Source organism: Miniopterus schreibersii (genome assembly GCF_964146895.1).
Source record: "Miniopterus schreibersii genome assembly, chromosome: X".
Taxonomy (NCBI): domain Eukaryota; kingdom Metazoa; phylum Chordata; class Mammalia; order Chiroptera; family Miniopteridae; genus Miniopterus; species Miniopterus schreibersii.
The window spans coordinates 101,582,622-101,607,054 of NC_138104.1; the positions used below are offsets into that span (position 1 = coordinate 101,582,622).

At 42.7% G+C, this 24,433-nt stretch overlaps 1 protein-coding gene across 1 annotated transcript; it reads right to left on the reverse strand.

Annotated features, from left to right (window-relative positions):
• Positions 1–409: 409 nt before the first annotated feature.
• Positions 410–24,087, reverse strand: TLR7 (toll like receptor 7). The gene is made up of 3 exons (XM_081125349.1): positions 24,003–24,087; positions 23,559–23,659; positions 410–3,610 (listed from the first exon to the last, which is right to left on the reverse strand). Exons 2-3 carry the CDS (start codon positions 23,559–23,561, stop codon positions 464–466), a joined length of 3,150 nt encoding a protein of 1,049 aa, XP_080981475.1. The 5' UTR covers positions 23,562–23,659; positions 24,003–24,087; the 3' UTR covers positions 410–463.
• Positions 24,088–24,433: the final 346 nt, after the last annotated feature.

Below are 24,433 nucleotides of genomic sequence, written 5' to 3' on the forward strand. Positions count from 1 at the left end.
CCAGGTTTTTATCTCACTAATTAACTCTGGTACAATCTGATGTCATATGGACAGACCCCGAGCATTTTTTACCCTATTTATATACATACCAGTACTTTTTAAGGGTGGAATGTAGTTCTTAATTTCATGATTGCGTGTATATTTAATAATCACAGTTATAGGAGAATCAGAGCCCTATCTCCTCTAGTTGCCACCCTTCTCCCAATAAGATTTTACACAGGAGCAGAATAGAGAGATTCAAGTGCCAGTGGAGGCACAGAGAAATGAGAAAGATGAGTCAATGCATTCTATAAATTCCATTTTCCAATTCCTTTGTCATATATTCGTGACACCTTTCTGATTTTGGTAATCCCAAGTATTGGAGAATTTAAATCCACTCTTGGTGAGACGTCTTTGAGAAAGTCTAGGCAGCCAAGCTTCCCCTTCCTAAATTAGGGGGTCAGTCACATCTTGCAAAGAAGAGCTAGACTGTTTCTTTGAACACCCTGCTATAGGTCACATGATTGTCTGTGGCCAGGGCATTTTTCAGACACTGCCAGAAGTATGGGTGAGCCTGTGGGTTTGTTGGCCACTCAAGGACAGAACTCCCACAGAGCCTCTTCCGGAGCTGGAGGAACTTGGACTTCTGAAGGGGTTTCTCAAGGAATACCAAGATAATTACATCCATTTTTTCATCCATGAGCCTCTGATGGGACAAGTAAAAGGCTATCTTAAAATTCTCAGTCTTTGCATACTTGTCTGTCATCACAAACACCGTCTTTTTGCTAAGCTGTATGCTCTGGGACAGGTTTTCCAGAACCGGCTGCCCTGGTAACCAGTCCCTTTCCTCAAGACATAAATTAAAATGTTTCTCTTTTGGGTCTTCCAATTTGGCCACCAGCTCATCCAAAACCCACTCTGTCACTGCTGGGTCTTTAGTGTCATACACAATAAAAGCGTCATAGCAAGAGTCGGGGGATATCAGACGTTGATACCCCTTTATTTTGGCCTTACAGAAATGGTAACTGTACCACACATCCCAGAAATAGAGGTGGCTTGCTGTCATAACCACCATCAGAAAGAGAGCTGCTGATATGGAGAGAGAGAACAGAATCAAGTTGGTCAGATCTAACTCACAGGTATACAGATCCAGAGACACCACACTTTGGCCCTTGTGTGCTCCTGGCCCCACACAAGTCACATCTGTGGCCAAGTGAGGAATAGTCACCTCTGTATGGTTCACCCACCAGACAAACCACACAGCATCACAGGTGCACAAAAACCGATTATGATGCAAAAGCAACATCTCCAGATTATTGAGGACATTTTCTGGAAAGCTAGTCTTTTGGATAATCTGGATTTTATTTGAGCTAAGGTCCAAATATCGCAACTGGAAAGCACCTTGTAGAAAATACTTGGTCAGGCGCCTGATTTGATTATTGTGAAGAATTAGTTTCTTGAGGCTGCTGGAACAGTTGGATAATCTCTCAGGGACAGTCTTCAGCTGGTTGTAGCTGAGGTCCAAAGTTTCTAGATTCTTCAGATACGAGAGTCGTTCCCAGATGAAAGACTTGAGCCCATTTTTGACCAAAAGGAGAGTCTTTAGATGTGGAGGCATACCATCAAAAACTCCAGGGGGCAAGAAACTCAGGGAATTTTCAGAGATGTCTAATTCCTCTAAGTTTATCAAATTCTTGAAGAAATTTAAGTATCTGTCATCACCATCTCTCCATAAAACATCCAAATGATTTCCTCTGAATTCCAGAGTTTTGAGAGATTCGCTCTCCATGGTCCTGCTAGTGGAGGTAGAGATGTCATTGTCATTCATCATCAGTTTCTTGAGAAACTTGAGGTTCTTAGTAAAGTTTAGCATGTGAGTAATTCCTTCTGATTGAAAATAATGGCTGTTACTACTAATATCTAGAACATTCAGGTTGTGTAGCCCCTCAAATGCTGTTGAGTAGAGTAAATCAAGCCGGTTGTTAGAGAAATCCAAGTATCTCAACTCCACTAAAGGCTGAAATTCACTGCCATTAAGAGCTTGGCCAACGCTATTTCCTGACAAGTTTAGGCACCTGAGGAAAGAAAGATGCTGAAAATCAGAGGACTTGATAAAAAATATGTCATTATCACTTAGGTCCAAGGTCTGCCCATACATGGAACACTCTTCATTAAAACTCAAGAAAGAAGGAGGTTCTTTGTTTTTGAATCTGCAACTCCTTGCGTCTTCATCATATCTGAAATAATGTAATGCTTTGGAGACCTGGGCCCCATAAGGTGCTACAGAATTTCTGGCGTTAGAACAGAAGCCAACTTCATTTGAATCTCCTGAAGGTGATATTTTATTCACTGAAAGATCTATCACTTTCAATGTTTTAAATTGTTCAAACATGCTGAGGTCAGCAATTTTTATAAAGTTAGTGCCAAGATCAAGAACTTCAAGGTTGGTAAGGTTATGTAATGGGGAGAGGGTAAAGGGGTTCAGCTCCTTAAAGACATATCCTCTGATCCGCAAAACTTTCAGGTTTTTCAGTGATGAAAATGCATTCGACAGTTTCATATATGCATGATAGACCTGAAGTTCATAATTGAAAGACAGATCCAATTGGACAAGGTTGTGAAGAAAAAGCAAAAATTTGGCATTCTCAATTTCTTTGGCCAAGAAGTTTCTGGAAAGATCTAGCTCCTTAAGTTTGTTAAGGTTTTTAAACCATCTTTGGGGCACAGACCGAAGAGAGTTACTGTGTAGATGTAAAACTTGTAATTCTGTCAATGCATCAAAAGCATTTACATGGATGCGTAGGGGAGCATTATTTTCACAGGGTGTACAAGGAAATGGGGCATTATAACAACGAGGGCAGTTTCCACTTAGGTCAAGAATTTGCAGTTGATTGAGGTTATTAAAATCATCTTCTTGGATTTCTGCAATGATGTTGTTGTAAAGATAGAGTTCTGTCAAAGAAGATGGCAAAACAGTGGGAACAGCTGTAATATTGTTATCTTTTAGGGAGAGCAACTTTAAATTCAGCAGTTTTCGGAAGGCATCTTTTTCGATGAAAAAGGAAACATTACAAGGATTGCGATAGTAACAGTTTTGGCCCAGGAAGAGTTTTTCTATGTTGGCCAGTTCTGTTAGATTACTTGTGTTGATGGAAAAGATGTTGTTGGCTTCGAGGCTCAGCAGCTGTAAGTTGGGAGGAAGACCCGGCGGTATTTCTAGAAGCTGGTTTCCATCCAGGTAAAGGGATTTTAAGTTAGTGAGTCTATTAAAACTTCCAGGTTTAATCTGCAGCCTCCTGGTGCAAATGTTGTCTTTGGGCCCCAGTCGAATAGGGACACAGTTGCATCTGAAGTCAATCTCTACCAGCTGGTCCAGCTGGCGGAAGGAGGCCGGAGAGATGTCTGGTATGTGGTTAATGGTGAGGGTGAGGTTGGTGGTGTTGGTGGGAATACCTTCAGGAATTCCCGTCAAATGCTTGTCCGTGCAGTCCACAATAACTTGGGCATTTGAATTGTTCAGACTGACATCACAGGGCAGAGTTTTAGGAAACCATCTGGCCCCAAGTTTGGAGATTAGGATCATGTTAAAAAGGATGAGAAATTGTCTCTTCAAGGTCCACACTGGAAACACCTGGAAGTTTAAGAAAGAACAAATCACCATTCTAAAATATAACAAGAATCAGAATAGAAAATTCCCATTTGCTGCCTCTCTTTGCTACATTTTAAAATAAACAACTTAGCCTTGGCCGGTGTGGCTCGGTTGGTTGAGCATCGCCCCGCATACCAGGAGTTTGACTGTTCCATTCCCGGGCAGGCACATGCCCGGGTTGCGTGCTCAGTCCCCAGTAGGAGGCGTGCAGGAGGCAGACCGTGGATGTTTCTGTCTTCCTCTCCCTTCCCCTCTCTCTAAAAATCAATAAACTATTATTTAAAAAAATAAAAAATAAAAAATAAACAACTCAGGTATTTTCTCAACTGTGTAAACAGCACCCCTCACCCATGACTGTATTTGTCAGTCACTGAGGTTCATAATAATTTAGTTATATATTTAGCTTTTAGCGTCTTAGCTTTTCAGTTACATAGCTTTTAAGATGTCAGAAACAGCAATTTCCTATTCACCGTTGTCCAAGTGCTACAATGGAAGAGAAATCAATTAGCTGTCAAAGTCTGAAATTTGGGGGGTGAAGTAATGTTAAGATGCAAATACATCTGGGAAGAAAAACACATTAAGACTTTAGTGCAGCCCTGGCTAGGTAGCTCAGTTGGTTAGAGCGTCATCCCAACATGCCCAGGTTATGGGTTCAATCCCCAGTCAGGGGACATATAAGAAGCAATCAATGAATGCATAAAAAATAAATGGAACAACAAGTCAATGTTTCTCTCTCTGTCTCTGTCTCTGTCTCCCTTCCTCCCTCTCTCTAAAATCAATAAATTTTTAAAAAAGACTTTAGTGCAATGAATGTTTGCTAGCTAGGCCTGCTCTGGTACACATTACAAGAATCTTTCTTAATATTTGAGCCTCTTAATATTTTAAGTAGGGAAACACAGGAGATCCACTAGCATCATTTTATAGATTAAGACATAGCTCAGCCATATTAGCTGATTTGCCTAAGGTCCCCCAACTCCTGCCATTTTGGCACTGCCATTCTACATGCTGGATTTCCACTTGGATTAAAAAAAATTTTTTTAATCCTCACCTGAGGATATGTTTTTATTGATTTTTTAGAGAGAGAGGAAGGGAGAGAGAGAGAGAAACATTGATGTGAGAGAAACATCGATTGGTTGCCTCCCGCTTGCACCCTGACTGGGGATCCAACACACAACCTAGGTATGTGCCCTGACTGGGAATTGAACCCGCAACCCTTTGGTGTACAGGACGATGTTCCAACTGAGTCACCCAGCCAGGGACCTTCTTGGATTTTCTGCAAATCATCTCCAAGATGATTCTGGGGTAGACGTTTTCCCTACACATTGAGTTTACATTATATAAATTTGGAAAGGAGTAGAGAGCCAGGGCACTGCCTAGGTGACCCCTAACTGATTGAACAGGGTGGGTACTTATGTGAGTGAAAGCAGTGGGAGCTGTTAATAATTATGCCAAGACTATAGACATAAACCAAGACTCTCTCAGGAAAACTAGGACATTTTGGAACCTACCCTTAATGGTGATTCTTGGGCATTTGGGTTTAACACCAGAGACACTTGGACCCTGGGGAGAAAGATCTTAAACAGGAATACGGGAAGCAGAGAAGAATTTTACTAATCACCATATTACCTTGAAGCTGCCCTGCCTTTGAGGGTCGTTGAACTAAGGACTTGCTCTCAAGCTTTAGGATTTCTATCAATATCTTACTCCAGAACATTGGTTTCATTTAACCGGTGCTTATCTGTGGAATGACCCAGTCTGTGTTTCTACAACAGGCTTCCAGCTCAATGATTGTTTTGTCCTCCCAGTTAAATGAATCAACCGATCATGTTGATATCTAAGAAACCAAATGCCTACTTCCCTTAATTCCTCTAACAGGAGGTAAATTGGCAAGTTTTCTCTCAGCTTTTCTTTTTTTCTAGTGCAATATGGTTCAAAAAGATCTCAAAGAGCTTCACACATCCTTACATGCCTAAAATTTATTGGAATTAGAGGTACAAGGTTGTCTTTGTTTTTTCTCTTTCACCACCATGTCTATTCCTCCCCATCATTGAAACCATTCACTGAGTCCAGTTGGCCTTCACCACATTCCTGACATCCTCCTTGCTTTGCCATTTTAACTGACAGAATTTCAGCTGATACGATTCTACCCTTGGTCAGCTCCAAAGCCTCATTCTAGTCCGCAGGCTCTCACTCTTCCAATCCACCCTATCCACTGAGCTTCTCAAACATTAATCATAATATATTGCCCTCAAATTTTTAATGTGGTTTTCAATTTTACAAAATGAGCCCTAACTTTATATCATGGCATCCAAAGTCTTCCATAATTTGCTCCCTATCAATTTGTCTAGGCTTACCCAATTTTACTCCCCTACAGCTCCTCTGATCACTAAATCCAAACCCAGCTTACAGTCCCCTGAGCCACAAATCCCTGCCCTGAAATACTCTTTCCTACCATTCCCACCCACCCAAATTCTAGTTATCCTTTAAGACTCTACTTCTCAATCTGAGCTCTCAGATCCCTGGGATGGTATGGCAATCAGCCAGAGGATAGAAGAAGCCCTTAGATAAATATGGTATATCTTCCTTGAGCATCAATCTTACTCAAAGATTTAGGGAAAATGTTCATGTAGGGAGGAGGGGTAAGTCAAGATGTGGGGAAGGGCTTTAGAAGAGGGAAAGGAGAGAAGTGGAATAAGCTATTTGTGTGGTCCCTAATAATAGGATCCCACACCAGCTATACTTCTGTCAGAAGACATAATGGGTTCATGATTCCCATCATCAGAAGTCAATAAGTAATGATGCTAAGAGTGATATTGAGGACCAGGGATGTGAGGTATTATAGAGAGGGCCAAAATGGATAAAATACAAGTCATGAACCAGATGCCCTCTTCCGATCCTCTTCCCATGAACTTAGATGACACTCTGGGAAGAAGTGGGAGGATCCCCTAATTAACTGAATTACAAATATGAAGTGATCAAGACAATGATCATCAAATTGAGTTTTCTAAGACATACCTAGTTGAAGTATTTTTGTGATCAGCAGAAATGGAGTTTCTAAGATGAAGGAAATTGAGTTATAGAAAAAAATTAACAATGGTGTGCTGGTAAATGTTTAACAACCAGCTTTCTTCCTCCCCCCAACCACCAATCTTCGATTTTTTAAGTCCTAATTTGTGGCACTTGCCAATTTCTGTAGTGTAAATACTCCCGCCGTGCCATTTTGAGCTGCCTGTGTGATAGCACTAAACGCAGAGTTGGGAAGAGATGCGCAGAATTGCTCTGGCAAGCCTCTGTGACCTGGGTCCAGCAAACCACCGACCATAACACACCTGAGACAAACACTGGCAATTTTAGCCTCTACAAATGGACACATTATAAATCAGAGTAAAAAATTAATCAGAGAGTGTTTTTCTCTCCCTTATTACTAAACTTTTCTTGCACCTGTCTGCTTTTCTCCTCGTCTACCACCACCTCCCTGCTCCAGTTAGCCATTAGCTTCCATCCGGACTGCTGCACTATGCTCCCAATTGGTCTGGCTCCCTGATTCCCTTTCTCCTCTACAGTTTACCCATCACCAAACGGCATCAGAGCATTCTTTGTGAACACGGATCGGATCAAGTACAATGACTTCCTATTACACTTTGAATGAAACTCAAGTCTTTACCATTGCTTATATCATGAACGTCTTGACCCCAGCCTACCTCTCTGACCTTGAACCATCTTTGCCCTTCCTTTGACTACCCACCAGACATCTGGTCTGTTTTCTGTTCTGCATTCAGGCCCGTCATGACACTTGCTGTTCCCTCTTCCTGAAATCATTCTCTTCCTCTTCCCACAGCCAGGCCATTGTCATCTTTTAGGTGTCTGCTTCAGTAACACATCCCTGCCAGAGAGGCTTTCTTTCGCCAATTTATCAAAAAACCCCCTCCCCATGTAATAATAGTGGTAATGACAGTGACATTTGTTAACTTAGGTAGCACTTACTATATGCTGGGCATCACTTTCAGTGCTTTACATATGTTGACTCATTTAATCTTCATTATAACCACAGGAGGTGGTACTAAAGGTCTTCAATCCTTATTCCCAAATTTTGGGGCTATGTGTGTTTTGGAATTCAGAATTTTTCAGATTTTAGAAGGTAATATGATGCATGTACCCCATAATATGTACTACTCCTGCTGGAGCCTGGGACAGCATTCACTAATCAGACACACAACAATTTGTTCAAGGAAGCACAAGATTGCCACTTAAGTGGGATTTTTAAAAAAGAAAGAAAGAACTAGCTCATTCAGTTCAGGTCAACATTCGCCTTCAAATGAGTTAGATCATGTTGTGATTGCCATCAAGTGAGTTAGGACACAGCTTTCAGTCTGGGGATTTTGGAATCACAGACCTCTACCATTATATCCATTTTACAGGTGAGTCATCTGAGGCACAGAGAGGTATAGGTACTCTGTACTTGATTTCCCTTATATACCTTAGCACAATCAGAAATTGACTTGCTGATCATTTATGTGCTTATGATTGATGTGCTTATTTCTTTAATGTCCATTCTGCATGAGAACATAAGCTGAGAGAGAGAGAGCAGGGCTGTGCATATTGTGTGAAACAATACCTAGCAATTAATTAGTGCTCCATTATGTGTGCTAAATGCATGAGTAAATGAACAGTGAAATAAAGCAAAATACTTAAAAGAAAGTTCTCCTTGAAGAAGGTTCCTTCAGGCTACACCCCCAGACTCCCCAGGGTCATGTTCTGCTTCTTCTATTTGCCCCAGGATTCCTTGGAGGAGAGATTTAAGAATGTCTGCTTTTATAATGCCCAGTTCAAACCAGTCTTCAAGAAGCCTTCTGGGATCAACACAGACAGAATGAATCTGCACCCCCTCCCCCATCTCCTATTGCATTGATCACACATGAGCTTGGGGAAAGTACTCGGGATTGAGGGTTGGAAGAAGAACTGGATCCTAGTCCTGGCTCGGTAGTTCACTACCCTTGTACCCTTCTGAGGCAGGCCCTGTGCTCAGGAGATCACCCCCTATTAGAAAATGACAGACACAGAAACAACAATATGGGATAGACCAAGGACCCAGACAACCCAACCAAGACCAGAAAGTTCTCCAATAATTCCCTAGCTAGGAATTGTACCAAGTATCTGTGAAAAAGAATTTATTTTAAAAAATCAGAATTCTGCTGACTCATATTCATTCTTTCATTTGACAAATACTTATTGAATACCTACTAGGGGTAGCAGACACAGTGTCTGCTCTTAAGGAGCTCAAAATCTAGTAAAGGAGAGGAAAAAAAATAGATTTAAAACAGTGTGGAAAGACCATTAATTCTTTCCAGATACGATGCTAACACTTACATGCATGTAGCTTAACTGTATGTTGTTTTTATTCCATGCAGTATTTTCTGATACTTCCAATTAATTCTTTTTATTATCCGCATAGAGTCCAGATATTGTTATATATCTCCCAAAATCTTTTCCCCTTTTCTCTCATCTCCTAGTGATAAAGTCTCCATTTGTAGTTGGGCACATGCCACTCTGCAAAAATATTCTATTTCCCAGACTCCTTTGCAGCTAAGTTAGGCCATGAGACTAAATTATAGCCAATGTGAAATGAGAGGAAGTGAAATGTGCAATTTCTGGGACATGTTCTTAAACAGTGGGTCTGTTCCCTTTCCTCTTATCTATTTCCATCTAGCTTCTTAGAATATGGATGCTGTAGCCAGCCATCGTGGACAATGCAAATGAGGAAAACATGCTAGGGATCATGGAGCAACAAAATAGATGATCCAGAGTATCCAGATCCTTGCATGACCTCACAGAGCAAAGAAGAAATAAAGGCTGTGAACTTCTGACTTTCAGGGGTTTATAAGAAATCCATAAAATCATTGTTATGCTAAGCCAGTGCTAATTCGATTTTCTATGGCACTTTCTATTTCTATCTCTATTTTTAATTAGAAATTCTATTTCTATTGGATTTAAATACCTAATTTTAGGCAGTGTAGAATTTAGAACTGGAAAATAAATTGCTGCCATGACAGAACCTAAAATATATGACATTGATGTCATCAGTCTATGAGCAAGGAAGACTCGGATATTGGAGGCTGGAAAGTTGGGACCCCCTATTATACCATCTCAAAACACTTGACACAACAATTACCTATGCTATTTTGGAAGGCAGAACATCTATCAACTGTGACTTTTGTTATTCCAGTTTCATTTAGGTATAATTGACATATAACATTGTATTAGTTTAAGATGTACAACATAATGATTATATATATATGTGCGTGTGTGTGTGTGTGTGTGTATATATATATATATATATATATATATATATATATATGAAATGATTACCACAATAAGTCTATTTAATATCTATTACCTCAAGTAGTTACAGTTTTTTTCTGGTGACGAGAACTTTTAAGATCTACTGTCTTCGCAACTATAGTCACCACGCTGTACATTGCATCCTTAGAATGCCACCTGTCACTGCTCAGGGGAAATGGTTTGGCAATACCATTAGCTCTTGAATAACATGGGTTTGAGCTGCAGCGGTCCACTTACATGTGGATTTTTAAAAATAAATATACAGTTAGCCCTCCATATCCCTGGGTTTCACATCTGATGATTCAGCCAGCCACAGATCAAACACAGAATTTCCAACGTGCGGATAGGAATCCAAGTATGCAGAGGGTCGAGTGCAGCTATGCACGGATCTTCACCTGTGCATCGGGTTGGCGCATTTCAGCCCGAGTTGTTCAAGGGCCAACTGTATTCATGATGATGGTGCACGCTGATGGCTTCTCGCCGTTTTTAAGTTTCTCGAGAGAAATGAACTCAGGCTGCAGTTAGCTACTCTGCAAGCAGGGACGGAAGAAAATACAGCTTTGCTAAGTGAGCTTTTCTCTGCCTGCAGCTTGAACTCAGGCTGATTTGATTAAACTCTTTAATTGGGGGCCTTAAAAAAAGGGGGGGTTGAAAAAGCCAACTGCTTTACCCCAAACTAAAGCGGATGTAATGGACAGAGTCAAAGGTGCAGCCTTAAGAGGACACAAGCATGCACTTTTGAAGCACTTCCCATTAAGCATTTTCTAGCAGACAATGAAAGCTAGCCCAGGACAGATAATCTGATTAAGAGTGCTGCCTTCGCCTTGACCCAGACAGCCTCTGGAGGCTGATTAAACTGAGAGAGAGGAACATTGAAAGAATACAGAGTCTTTACACTTAAAGTTGTCTAGAGTTGTTCTGTCTCATAGGACAGCCACCAGTCACGTGGCTATTTCAATTAATGAAAACTAAATGCAATTTTAAAATTCACTTTCTCAGTTATACTAACTATATTTCAAGTGCTCAAAAGCCACATGGGGCTGGAGGCTGCAGTGTTCGAGCACGTAGATATGGAACATTTGTTTATCACTGCAGACAGTTCTATTAGAGAGCATCGATCTAGACCGGGGCTGGCCAACTTTTTCTGTAAAGGGCTGCACAGTAAATATTTTAGGCCAAATGCTATGAGTACTTAAATAATCTTTAGGATGTAACTAATTAAAGTCATAAAAACCACTCTTAGCTCACAAGCCATACAAAAGCAGGTGGCCAGACAGATTTGGCCCACAGGCTACGGCGTGCAGGCAAAAATCTCAGGCTGCGTTAAACTTATCCATGGGATGAACTGTAGGCTAAGTCAGTCGAGGACTGCCAAATAGGAGAAGAAATTCTATTACCTGAAAAGCCTGTAAGTCAGTTCACATGCCGCTAACTTCAACCAAAAGCATTTAGCAAAGTATTTCATCCTTATTGTAATTCTTTTTCCCCGTTTAAAAAAAAAAATTATTGGGGTGACAGTATTCGCAAAGATTTATGCACCCCTATGTTCATGGCAACATTATTCACTGTGGCCAAGCCATGGAGACAGCCCAAGTGTCCCGCGACAGAGGCCTGCACAGAGGAGATGTGGGACATGCACGCGGCGGACACTACTCGGCCACGAGGAAGGGCGAGATGCTCCCCCGCAAGAGCACGCACGCTCCTCGAGAATGTCATGCTAAGCGAAATAAGCCAGCCCAACTCTGAGAGGTTTGCTTGCAGCGAGGAGACAGACACCGAGGCTATGGAGCTGGCTGAAGGGGGGACCCGGGCAATTGAGATAGAGGCGCACTCTCAGCAGCTCTGCCAGACTACCCTTCAGAAGTCTCCCTGGCAGCTCCCCCATTTCTCCTGGATCCAGGCCCTGGCTTGTCTTTATATGCACCCTAGCATTATAAGGCTGGCCACACACTGAGCGCGTGATAAATATTCACTAAATAAATCAAGGCTTTGAACTTCCTTCGTGTCCCATGGAAGACTCACATTGAACGATCACAAGTAGTTAACTTTTTCCAAGAATCAGCTTCTTGACAAGGGCATGAGGAGAAACCAGGAGGGCTTGGAGCCTCCCAAAGAAGGGTTGAGCTCAGCCAGTGTGGCTCAGTTGGTTGCGTGTTGTCCCAGGCACCAAGAGGTTGCTGGTTGGATTCCCGGCCAGGGCACATGCCCCGGTTTCGGGCCTGATCCCCAGCAGGGGGCGTGCAGGAGGCAGCTGATCAATGATTCTCTCTCATCATTGCTGCTTCTCTCTCTCCCTCTCCCTTCCTCTCTCTCAAAAAAATCAATAAAAACATATTTTTAAAAAAAGAGAAGGGTTGAAATGGGAAAAGTGCCACAGAAGGAAAGGGGGTGTCAGAGGAAGGCCATGGGAAGTGGAGCTGCAGAAAGACTCCTGCATGATCAGCTTTCTCAGAAGAACTGTCCACTTAAACCTGAAACCCCAGTGAGAGCACAGAGCTCATTCGTCTGTCCTAGGAGCAGACACAGCTAGAATGGGACTGTCCCTGTCCTGTGCACAATAGTTGAGCCCCAGCCCAAGTGGCCCTTGAAATGCTCTATGCAGACAAGATGTCTCCTGGCTTTTTGCCAGCTATGTGGAAGCCTGGATCTCTGAGATAAGAGCAAGCCTGCATTCCAAGATCTGCGCCAAAGGAAAGATTAACTGCAAGGAGATGGCTGGGCTCTGATTAAGCAGGTGAGGGGGAAAAACTGACTCAGTGGACAGCCTTTCTAAATATGTTATTTAAAGAGACGTGATACCTTTGAGGCTTCCTAATTTAAAAGATAGTCTTGAGAAGATGCTGGAAAATTGGGAAATATTTCTTTATTCCAATGGAAATTTTCTTAAGTGTGGAAATTTCCCCGTTCAAACCATTGGGAACTACCTGCTTCAGACTGAAGCTGGGTCCTGAGCTTCAACCAACATTATTTTGAGATCTAAGAGTTCATTCAGCATTGAGCCAGGTCTATTTTGTCATTTGATACAAATAATCTACGTGATTGTGTTTCTGCTTGCTTTTTTGGGCAACGATTGTCTTTCAAGAATATGATGTGTAAAACAGCACAATACACCATGACATAGGCCTGGCTTTGGTAATGAATCATAGCTAATTACAAATGCAAACACACTGGGTAAATTTGGATGCTCAATTAGCAAGCTAATTATGGTAAAAATGAGGATGTTTGATTTTGTATGCCCAGGTGTTTGATTCTTTCAGTAAATCACCTCTTTGTGTTAAAATGGAAAATGTAGAATTCACACTGAACAGTCATTAGTCATTCATGTTTTTGTTTCTTTATATGGGCTGCCTTTGATCATGTACTTACTATGTGCCAGGTGCTGAGGTAGACACACTGTTTATATTACATCACCGAGCCCTGACAAAGAAATTAAAGAACATATAAATATCTCCATTTTACTGATGAGGAAGCACAGATTGGAGGGACAATTTTGAACCCAGATTCGAGCTCCTTTTTGACCAATCATCTTCAAGTTGTCTCATGTAGATACAGCCAACGCACATGGTATAATGTGTGTCCGCATCTTGGTTAATTTCCTTTGCCATGAAAGGGTTCCTGGCACTGTAATGTTTTGATATTGTGTTAGAGTTTTTATAAGAAAAGTTTCCAAATGTTAAAAAAGATATTTATGATTTGAGTGGGAAAAAGAGAAAGATACTTTTGGGATGGTCTATTTCTTCTGAATCACGTCTGATGTCCAGCAATGCTATATTAGGATAGTTTATGAATTTGCACATTTAAAGGTGTGCTGAGCTTTACCTCCATGATAAAGAATTACATGCTGACTTAGTCATTCAACAACCGTTACTGGGAATGTACTCTATGCACAGCACTGTGCTAGACAAAGCAGGGGAACTGAGTCAGGCACCATTCCTGACCACTTAGGAATGAAATGCCTCTGTTGCTACATCTCAGAAGCTGTATGTGTCTCTGTGCGCAGGGCTCTCTGCTGCCAGGGAAATCCACGGTGGGAACAAGAAGTTGCAGGACAAGGGCTGGCGGGGCCTAAAGGTAATGAATGTGCCTTCCCACCCTTCAAACAACAGCTTGAATAAACAACCCTTCAAAGTGGCAAAACGTATCTTTTTGGATGCATCCCTTTGGGGCAGGATTCGAGCCTGTATTTTGAATGGAATTCTCCTGATTTTAGATCCATATTAGATTTCCACCAGAATGTCTATGGTTAGAGAGCTGTGATGACTAATAGGAAAACACATTCACCAAGATGTTTCTAAGTTCGGGCTTTGCAGATAGTATTTTTATCTTCAAGACTTGGCAAGTTTGTAACAGATGCACAGATGCAATCTGAGGGCTCAGAAGGACAGATGGCAAGAGTGAGGAAGTGAGTTTAAGTGGTTTGCTTCTTGCGATGAGTTAGAGGAAGCTCAGGATTAGTGTGACTTCTCATGTTTATTTTTTCTGGGGGTTAGCACCCTGTGAAAGTCAGATCAGGGGTCAGCCACTCTGCGTGAGGCAGGGCTACCGACTAAGTCTTGACTTTCCCATCCACAAATGGTGGGGGTGAGCTAACTGACCTCAACGCTCCTTTTCTACTATAGTTATTCGATGATCCTGAGGCTTGCCCGGGAGCCCCCTGAAACTTATCTGTCAGGATCTGACCTCAGCTGGGACTCTTCCTAGCCACCCAGAACCTCAGGCTGCCAGTGTTTCAAAAGGGTTTAAGCAAAGCTTCCAACCACTGTGAACCTTCTAAGGATTTCACAGAAAGGGGAAACAAAAAATCATAGTACATCTTTTTATAATAATAAACAGCACATCTTCAGATAAAACTATTTTATTGAGCTCTCTGAAGTAGTAAGAATGGGAAGAACTAGATGACGATCCCTTGATTTGGGGAAATGGTTAAAAATGGGAAACCACCAATAGTGGAACATACCTGTAAAAAAGATGGTGGAGCTCTAGGTATTGACATGAAAAGCTATGTAAGATATACTATTATGTTGTCAAAAGTTAAAATCCATTTTAAAAGGAGCATTATAATAACATATAGTGTATGATCCCTTTATAATGAATACATATATATGTACATATATTTGATTTGTGTTTGCAGAGAAAACTATGGAAGAACACATTAGAAACTTTACTATGAGGTTTATTTTTTACAAAGAATATGTGTTTTTTTAAAACATTCTAAAATTACAGAGGAAGTACTAAAACTTCACCTCATCATAATAATGTGGAAGGAAATTGTGAAAAACAAAAAATTCAACAAGTATTTATTACTTGCTATGTGCCAGGTATCTGCTTCTGTTAGGTTGCATCAGTGGACCGAACAGACAAGATTCCTGCTCTTCTGGAGTTTATGTTCTCCAAATACTAAACTCAAAAATATACAACTGTAATCAATTATATTAGATATTAGGTGGTAAGTGTTCTAGAAAGAGAAAAAGTAGCGCAGGGTGAACGGGGTCAGGAACGTGAGATGGGGTTGTGACTATAAATAGGGTGAGTAGGGGGGGCATTGCTGAGAAGTTGACATCTGAGCAAAGAGCTCAAGGAAAGGAGGAAGGTGGCCTCAGATCTATCCAGTGGGGAGGCATTCCAAGCAGAGGGAAGAGCCTAATGCAAAGGTCCCAAGGTGGAAACTGCTGGAACATTCACGAACATGGCAACAAGGCCAGTGTGCCTGGACCAGGATGAGGAGAAGAATGATAGGAGATGAAGTAAACAGGGAGGGCCTCCGGCACCACCACTGAGCATGCAGAGCCTTCTCGGCCGTTCCAGGATGGTGGCTTTTACTATGCGTGGCATGAGGATCCATTGCAAGTTTTTGAGCTGAAGAGTGACATGGTGTGACTTAGATTTTAGAAGGATCATGCTGGTGGCTGTGTTGAGAAGAAATGATGAGGGGCAGGCCTGGAAACTAGTCAAGAGACTATTACAGTAATTCAAGCAAAAGACCCATCTGGCAGGGGGGGAGGTGGTGAGAACTTGCCAGACCCTGGATATATTTTAATGTGACGCCAAATAAAATATAACTTCAAAGTTCTTGGAAGACTGTGAGAAGGGTTAGAGACAGCAAACATTTCTGGGAAGTTTCCTGAAAGGGGGAACAAAGACACTGGCAGTGGTGCGCAGGGCCAGTAGGGTCAACTGAATTTATTTTAGGACGGGGAAAATAACAGCATGTTGTAATGCTGGTGAGAATGACACCCTTCAGGCCATGAGAGCAAAATAATCTCCCCCAAATTAATAATAATGATGCTGATGCTGTAGGAAAGAAAGGGAAGAAGGCTGGGGCCGTGGCCCCGAGGGGGCGAGCAGGGAGGAAACCCAGCGCGCCCGTGGGAGGTGGGCCCTAGCTAGGAGCACAGAAGTGTCATCCTTAGTTGAAGAGGCCACAGAGTTTCTGAGCAACTCCCACCTGCCTCTGAAGCTGGGCGGGCTTCTGTGAGTGTTTTGAGGAACAGCAGCAGCAGTGAAGCTACAGGACTTCCAAGGCTAGGGCAGAAAAGATGACCGAGTTTCCACCTCACCTAGCGTTCCTTCTCTCTGGCTTCCTCTCTCTTCACTTCTAAGAAGTCTGGAAGGGACGGGGTGGAACGGGTCATTGGGGAGAAAAAGGGACATCTGTAATATTTTAAACAAAAATAAAATTTAAAAAAAAAAAAAAGAAAAGAAGTCTGGTTACACCAGAGCCACTGTATCGGAGAGGTCACGCGCGGACGCCCGGGCGGCTGCTGTTTCTCAGGCCCAGCAGCCCTCGGGGCGAGGCCAGGGGAGCCCAGCCCGGGCCCGGGGCCAGAGCCACCTGAGCCAGTCACTCCCCGGCCCGCAACGCAGAACAGTATGTGGCTCCTGCTGTTTCAGTCGCCGAGTTTTGGGATGCTCCGTCCCCGCAGTGACAGGTGGCTGGATAGGAGCCGGGCAGGCACACGGTGCAGGAGCCGGAGGCGGCACACGGGGGGGGGGGGGGCGCGCGGGAGCCTCCCCGCGGCTGCGAGGCCCCGCCAAGCAGGCAGCGAGGGCGGCAGCCAGGAGGCGGCGGGAGGCGCTGGCCGTTCAGGCAGAGACGTGGCGAGTCCTCCAGGAGGGCCCGGGAGGGGACGAGGGAGTCGAGTGTGATCACCTGGTAGCAATAAGGAACCCCCCAGCCCCCACCTTCCCGCATTTAACTTGCATTCCCCGTCTTTATCATATACTCTTTGCATAGCCACTATCTGGCCAGATTTCATTACTTTCTGCAAAATTCTTCACAAATGGAAATTCATCTTGAGATGTTAGGCTCAGTTTAGAGAGAGTTGGCCCTTCTTCCTCCACTCGTTCATCCAACCAACCAGTCAGAAGGCCACTGGGCACCCCACGGGGGGGGGCTACTATGTGTCAGGCTTCAGGGGACAACAGCTCCTTGCACTTAGCTGTTCCTCTGGTTTATTGTCAAGATCACAGAGCAGATAAAAGCCAAGCTGCCTGAGTTGAAAAAGGAAGTGCTGGAATATGCATTTTCGGTGGAGGAAGTCACTTGAGCCAAACTGTGGGAGCAAGAGATTCTGTCATGGCGGGGAGCCCGCAGACGGATGGGCTGAACTAGAGGTGATGGCTGGCTGGAGAATAGTGAGGAAAGCACAGGGAGGAGGTAGGGAGGGGGAACAATTGTTGGAAACCCTTACATTTGAATTCACTAGCCTTTTGCCATATTGATCTGGCACCGAGCTTCTTGAGAACTAGATGTGCGTTGAGTACATGCCCCTAGGGTCTAACCGAGCACCGAGAATAAGGGAAGTTACTTAAGTGCTATTTATTTTATAGACCAAACATCCGCTGGAAATTTCCCTAATAAATTTATAACCAAATATCGTCTTTTTGCAAATTTTGAAATATTTCTCATTACAAGTAATCTCTGTAAAGTGTAATTACCATAAATGTCAAAGTCTCATTCTATAACAAAACAATTTAAGTACAAGAATATTACCCACTTACTGTGAAAAAAAGAGACTTGTTATTTACTTCCTACTATTGTAGCCCAACAGACTTAGTTTTCAAAATAAAAGAATAAAATGATATAAAGCAGTCTTATATGAATTAAGAACTCAATAGCTATTATGCATCACAGGCAGCAAAGAGCATAATATTTCCAAACTTATTGGACCTTACAACTTATCCACTCATTTTCCATAAACCATGAGCGGCACACTGTTTCCTGTAAGGGCCACTTAGCAAACAGTTTATGCTTTGTAGGCAATTGGTCTCTGTCACAATTACTTGACTCTTCCAGAAGTCATTTTGCCATTGTAGCGCAAAAGCAGTTACAGACGATGTATAAGCAAAGACACAAATAATCCAACCAGCTATGGACACTGAAATTTGATTTTCTTTTTAATTCTCACCTGAGGATATGTTTTCTATTGCTTTTCACAGAGAGTGGAAAGGAGAGAGAGGGAGAAACATTGATGTGAGAGAGACACACAGATTGCTTGCCTCCCACATGCACCTGCAACCGAGGTGCGTGCCCTTGAGCAGAGTCAAACCCAAGACCCTTCAGCCTGCGTGCCGACGCTCTACCCGCTGAGCCAAACCGGCTAGGGCTAAAATTTGATTTTAAGATAACTTTTACATATCAAGAAACAGTATTATTCCTTTAACTTTTTCAATCATTTGAAAACATAAGAAAACATGCTTACCTGTGGGCTACAGACTGGTGGCAGGCTGGATAGGGCCCACAGCCGTATGCGCCAAGCCCAGCCCTTAACTTTGGAGGGCTGCTATGACAGAAATGATCTATTCTTGAGGTTCTAAGTGTTAAAGAGAAAAGCCGCAGGTCCTAAATGACCTAACTTATGCTAAAAGCCCATGATACTGAAGCTAGATTTCACACCTGATCTAACTGCGGTTTCAGCCTCTCCCAGAAACATCTTAATCAACCAGTCTGGAAGTTTCTGGTCAAACACCAGTAAGGTAATTTGTGATGGTGGGCCCTCGCTATCCCCCACAGGAAGAAGGGAGCATTTACTAGTAAAAACCCTTCTGGTTCTCTTCCCCTAAGGAAAGATGTCTGGACTCAAGAATAATCCTTGCCCGGCCGGCGTGGCTCAGCGGTTGAGCATTGACCTGGGATCCAGGCGATCGGGGTTCGATTCCCGGTCAGGGCACATGCCCGGGTTGTGGGCTCAATCCCTAGTTGGGGGCCTGCAGGAGGCAGCCGATCCATGACTCTCATCATTGATGTTTCTATCTCTCTCTCTCCCTGTCCTTTCCTCTCTTTGAAATCAATAAACATATATTAAAAAAAAAAAAAAAAGACTAATCCTTTCATCGTGGCTGGGTAGTTCAGTTGGTTGGAGCATGGTCCCAATACACCCAGGTTGCAGGCTCGATCCCTGGTCAGGGCACATACAAGAAGCAACCAATGAATGAATGCATAAATAAATGGAACAACAAATCAATGTCTTTCTCTCACTCAAAAATAAATTAAAAATGAATAATCCTTTCTTTTTTCTTTTCTTTTCTTTTTTTGTTAATAGCTCCCATGCCCTACCCTTCTTCCTATAACCTCCCACTACAGCCCCTAGGAGCATCCTTCTAGTTGCTAGATGAGATGCTGCCTGATTCATGAATTGCTTAATAAAGCCAATTAGATCTTCAAATTTACTCAGTTGAATTTTTTTTCCCCTAAGACACTGGTTGGTTTATCTGTAATGATTGTAGTTTGAGTACCATCTTCCAAATTTTTAAATAATTGGATTTGATTAATTTAGTAAGTGGGTTCCTTATTATTCCTTTGTTTAGCCATGAAGAAATTTGCTACAGTTAAGAGCAGAATAATGTTTTTATTTTAAAAATTGTGTAACTACTGCTACATTTTCGTATGTTTCCTTCTATTACTGATCTTTCTGTTCCTGTATTTATTTCACATGGTGAGAAGCATTTTAGTACTAGCTAGGTCTTTGTCAGTGGAAAGACTTGATTTAAAATTTTTATTTCTGCCACATAAGAGCTCTCTGATTTGCCACTTAAGCCTCAGATTTCTCTATTGTAAAATGGTTAGAATGAAGGGCTCTTTTGTGAAACTATTAAGAAAACTAGGTAACACAGTTATTCATGTAAACCAGGGGTGGGGAACCTTTTTTCTGCCAAGGGCGATTTGGATATTTATAACATCATTCACGGGCCATACAAAATTATCAACTTAAAAATTAGCTATGAAAAAAGCTCTTAGATTTATTGAATTTCAAGTCCCTCCTGCAGTTGCCTTGGCAGGGCCAGACCAAATGATTTCACAGGCTGTATACAGCCCACAGGCCGGATGTTCCCTTCCCCTAATCATAGCTTTACTATTTGATTAACTGACATTTAGTAAGCATCTAGCATGTGCACGAGAAACATCAGGAATATACGATACTTCTCCATTTCTAGCTTGCTTTTTTTCATTTACCATTATATCATGCATATATGCTTATGCCATTCAGTATTATTTTTTAAAATGATTGGATGACTACATAATATTCCGTTAAATGGTGAAGCCCTTCCCAACACTGGGCATAAGAGATACTCTTTGCCATGCTGCATAGACTATCTTTGTAAATAGTTAGCCACATCCCTGATCATTTCTTTAAGAAGATTTTCTAGAAGTCAAATTTCCATATCAAAAGATCAGACCTTTAATTATGAATAAGGTTGAATAATTTCCCCATGCCTTTAGGCCTTTGTATTTCTCTTGAAAAAATTTTCCATGTCTTTTCTTCTAAGAGATATACCAACTTCTCCTTTCTTTTTTTTAAGTACGTAGTAAGATATCATAATCTAAGCTTGCATTCACTGTCTCCTGGGTAACTGCGCTGGGCTTGGTCTAGGTAGAGCAGAGGGGTCCCTGGCATGGCTTCCAGAGTGAGGTGCCCAGTCAAGACCAGTCAAAGCCTCAGTCCCCTCATCAGTGCCCCAAAAGGCTGCTTTGAAGCCAGCATAGGTTCATAGACATGAAGCCCTCAGCACAATGCTTGACTTGTAGTAAGTGGTCAACAAATGTGAGCTGTCTCTATTATCAATCCTAGGTGGCATCCGTCAAGGGGCAAAGGCTGATGTGGGCATGGGTTTGCATAAAAATAGACATCTGAGTTTCTAGGAAACGAAACTATAAGCAGCTGTTTCCTTTGTAACATAATACACCCATGGTTAACTCTTCATGAGACCTTAGACACAAAATGCGCCCTGGCACCAACATTAAGATCTGCAAGTCGGAGTGGGTTCCTGGTGAATGTGCCCTATCATGTCTAATTTGGGTGACAAAATAATTTCAGAAAAAGGACATTGATGTATTTTCTGATAATATTTGGCATACCTAATAATTCACACTGCTTGCAAAATACTTGAACCTATACTCTGTTATTTGAGTCTCACAATGGCCCTAAAAGGCAACCAGAAAGGTATTATAATGCCCATTTTATAATCAGAGAAGATGAGTTTCAGCGGGCTTGGGGGATAGGACCAAGGTCCCCCAGCTAGTGACTGAGACAGCCAGCACTGAAAAAGACTCACTAGTCAACTAAACTTCAGGCAGGCTCCTCTGAGCCACCAGACCTTCGCTTTTGGGCATCGGTGTCCATCTGCCTCATTTTCACGAGATTCGTGCTAAATCAGTCTAGGGAGAAGTCCTTACCCTCGATATCGGATCACCCTTGATATCTGGTCACATACCTCATCCTCTGGCACCTCCCAGGTGATATCTGATCTCTCTGGCCAGCAAGGCCCCTGTCAAATAAGTTTATCCCAAATACCCTCAACCCTGATGATTCCTCCTAGTAATTTTCCACCCACTGACCCTCGCTCTGCTCCTTGCCTGTAAATCTCCACTTGTCTTTGCTATATTTGGAAGTGAGCCCAATTCTATGTCGAGCTCTCTCTTCCCTTATTGCCATAGTTCTTGCAGAAAGTCTGTTTTTATAGCTTTAACTACTGCCCAGCTCTGATTTTTTTTCTTTTTTTAATTTTTCAAATCCACTTTTTTTTTTTAAATCCTCACCTGAAGATATTTTTTCCATTGTTTTTCAGAGAGAGTGGAAGGGAGAGAGAGAGGGATGGAAGGGGAGAGGGAAACAGCGATGTGAGAGAAGCACATCAATTGACTGCCTCCCACATGCGCCCCAACCTGGGCTGGGGAGTGAACCTGCAGTCCAGGTACCTGCCCTTGACCAGAATCAAACCTGCGACCCTGGGGTGCTTGGGCTGGTGCTCTGCCACTGAGTCCCACCAGCCAGGGCTCAAATCCACTTTTCTTTTCTTTTTTCCTCCTCACATACAGAACTTCTCCGCATACCACATTTTCTGCAGCTATCAAGTCACTTCATATGGATCAGGTACCATGTTGCCCCTAAAACTTTGCTGGCATCAAAATATGACAATTACCAGTGTTAAATGTATAAAATGTTTACCTAGCATAGCACATTAAGCTTACATACTCGGCCATGAGACCACATCAAAATAGACAAGCCCCATTCTCCAGGTTCAGAGCAGGTGTTCACGGCCCCTACCTGGTGACCGTATCAGGCAGCAGAGGCAACGACAGGCAGCTACTTCAGAGGACATTGAAGGCTGTGACCAGGAAGCCCGTGACGACGTTACCAGCATCGGGTACCACCCCGCCCCGCTCAGGGGGTCTCGTAATTCCAAAATGCCAGGGCCGGCTGATACAGAATGCAGACACAACACAGCCTTCACCCTGCGACTGTGCAGATAGCCTGACTCCTGCTATGCAGGGATTGTGCTTTTGAATGCAACTCGTCCTACAAACTTGTCATGACCATTGTGGGTGTTTTGTCGTTGTTGTTAATCCTCCCCTGAGGATATTTGTTTCCATTGCTTTTTAGAGAGAGTGGAAGGGAGGGAGAGAGAAACATCGACGTGTGAGAGAGACACATCGATTGCTTGCCTCCTGCACATGCCCTGACCAGTGCCGGGATCAACTTGCAACCCAGGTATGTGCCCTTGACCCGAAATCAAACCCGAGACACTTAGGTGCAGAGGCCAATGCTCTAACCACTGAGAAAACTAGCCAGGGTGACCATGGTGATTTTTCAGGTTGGGTGACCCAACAATCTTACACTGCTGTTCCTTCTTTTGGGGTGCTACCACAGCGCAGCCCTGGTTTTCTCAGACAGCCTGCAAGCCCAGCTCTCCTATAGTCTTAGTCCTTGTGTGCCCCTATAATATGCTCACTCAGATGATACTATATGCTGGGAAAGCACACAGTAACCTCAGTGATTTGTATGGCTTTAAAGCCAAACCATAGGATGAAAAAAACTGGACCCACAGAAGCTATTTCCCCAATTCCAACATCTGCTCCTCCTCACTACAGCACACATTGACTCTTGTAGAAAACTGGACAGAGCAAGTGTTGATTAAGCTGAAATTACAACATACCCCCATGATTAATATTGATTATGAAATATCGCCCAGAACTTTCCCTGAGCAAATAGCCAAAGTACAGATTCTTAAATGTAGCTCTTGCCAGCCAGTGTCAGTTCTTCCCACAAAGATTACAGATAACACTTTTTAGGGACCTCATAGCTGTTCTTACCATTTTTACTCTTCTTCCAAAATGAAGTCTAGACGTCTGGTTGAAGAGAGCAGGGCAGGAGAGGTGTCACAGTCAGCCTGAGATGGGCCCCACAGCTTCAACTAAGAGAAAGAGAAAACACCAAAATGCATTAAAAAACAAACAGCAAGTACTGTAGCTTCAAACCATGCTGGGAACATTGCTTTAAAGTGTGTTGCTGAGAATACCTATTAATGGTACTTACTTCCTCGAAGTTATATAGATGAGAGACATATTCCAGAGAACTATTTCTAATATTATTAAAAATCTGACTTTATCTTTGAAGAATTGATATTTTAGACTACCAACATTTTTCTTTAAGTTCTAAAAATTTTTTTTGGCCTATTATCAGGTTCCCTCTCCTCCCCAATCTCTGAGAGCGGTTCATATATCCAGTTACTTTAATTATCCCAATGTTTAAAATACCTTGCTTGGTTACATGGAGTGGTTCTCTGTCTGGAGTCTTCTGAGACAAGGAGATGCAGGAGGTGTAAAGTCACAGAGACTCGAGGCTGCCAAGCCTAGAGTTTCCAAGTGCAAAGACAAGGTTGCCAGGAGCATAGCTGGGGGAGGAGCATGACTATTCAAGCCACCCCAGACATGAGGTTTGCAGAAATATCAGGTTCCTCTTATTTCTACCTCTAACTGGGGCAAGGTCTTGTCTAAATCCGAACTTCCTGAGGCACTGATTGTTCTTCTTTTTCATGAGAGAGTGTCTCACCCTCAGCACTATGGGCATTTTCTGCGAGATCATTCTCTGTTGCATTGTAAGATGCTTAGCAGCATCCCCGACCTATACCCATTAGATGCTAGTAGCCTTACTCGCTTCCAGTTGTAATAACCACAAATGTCTCTAG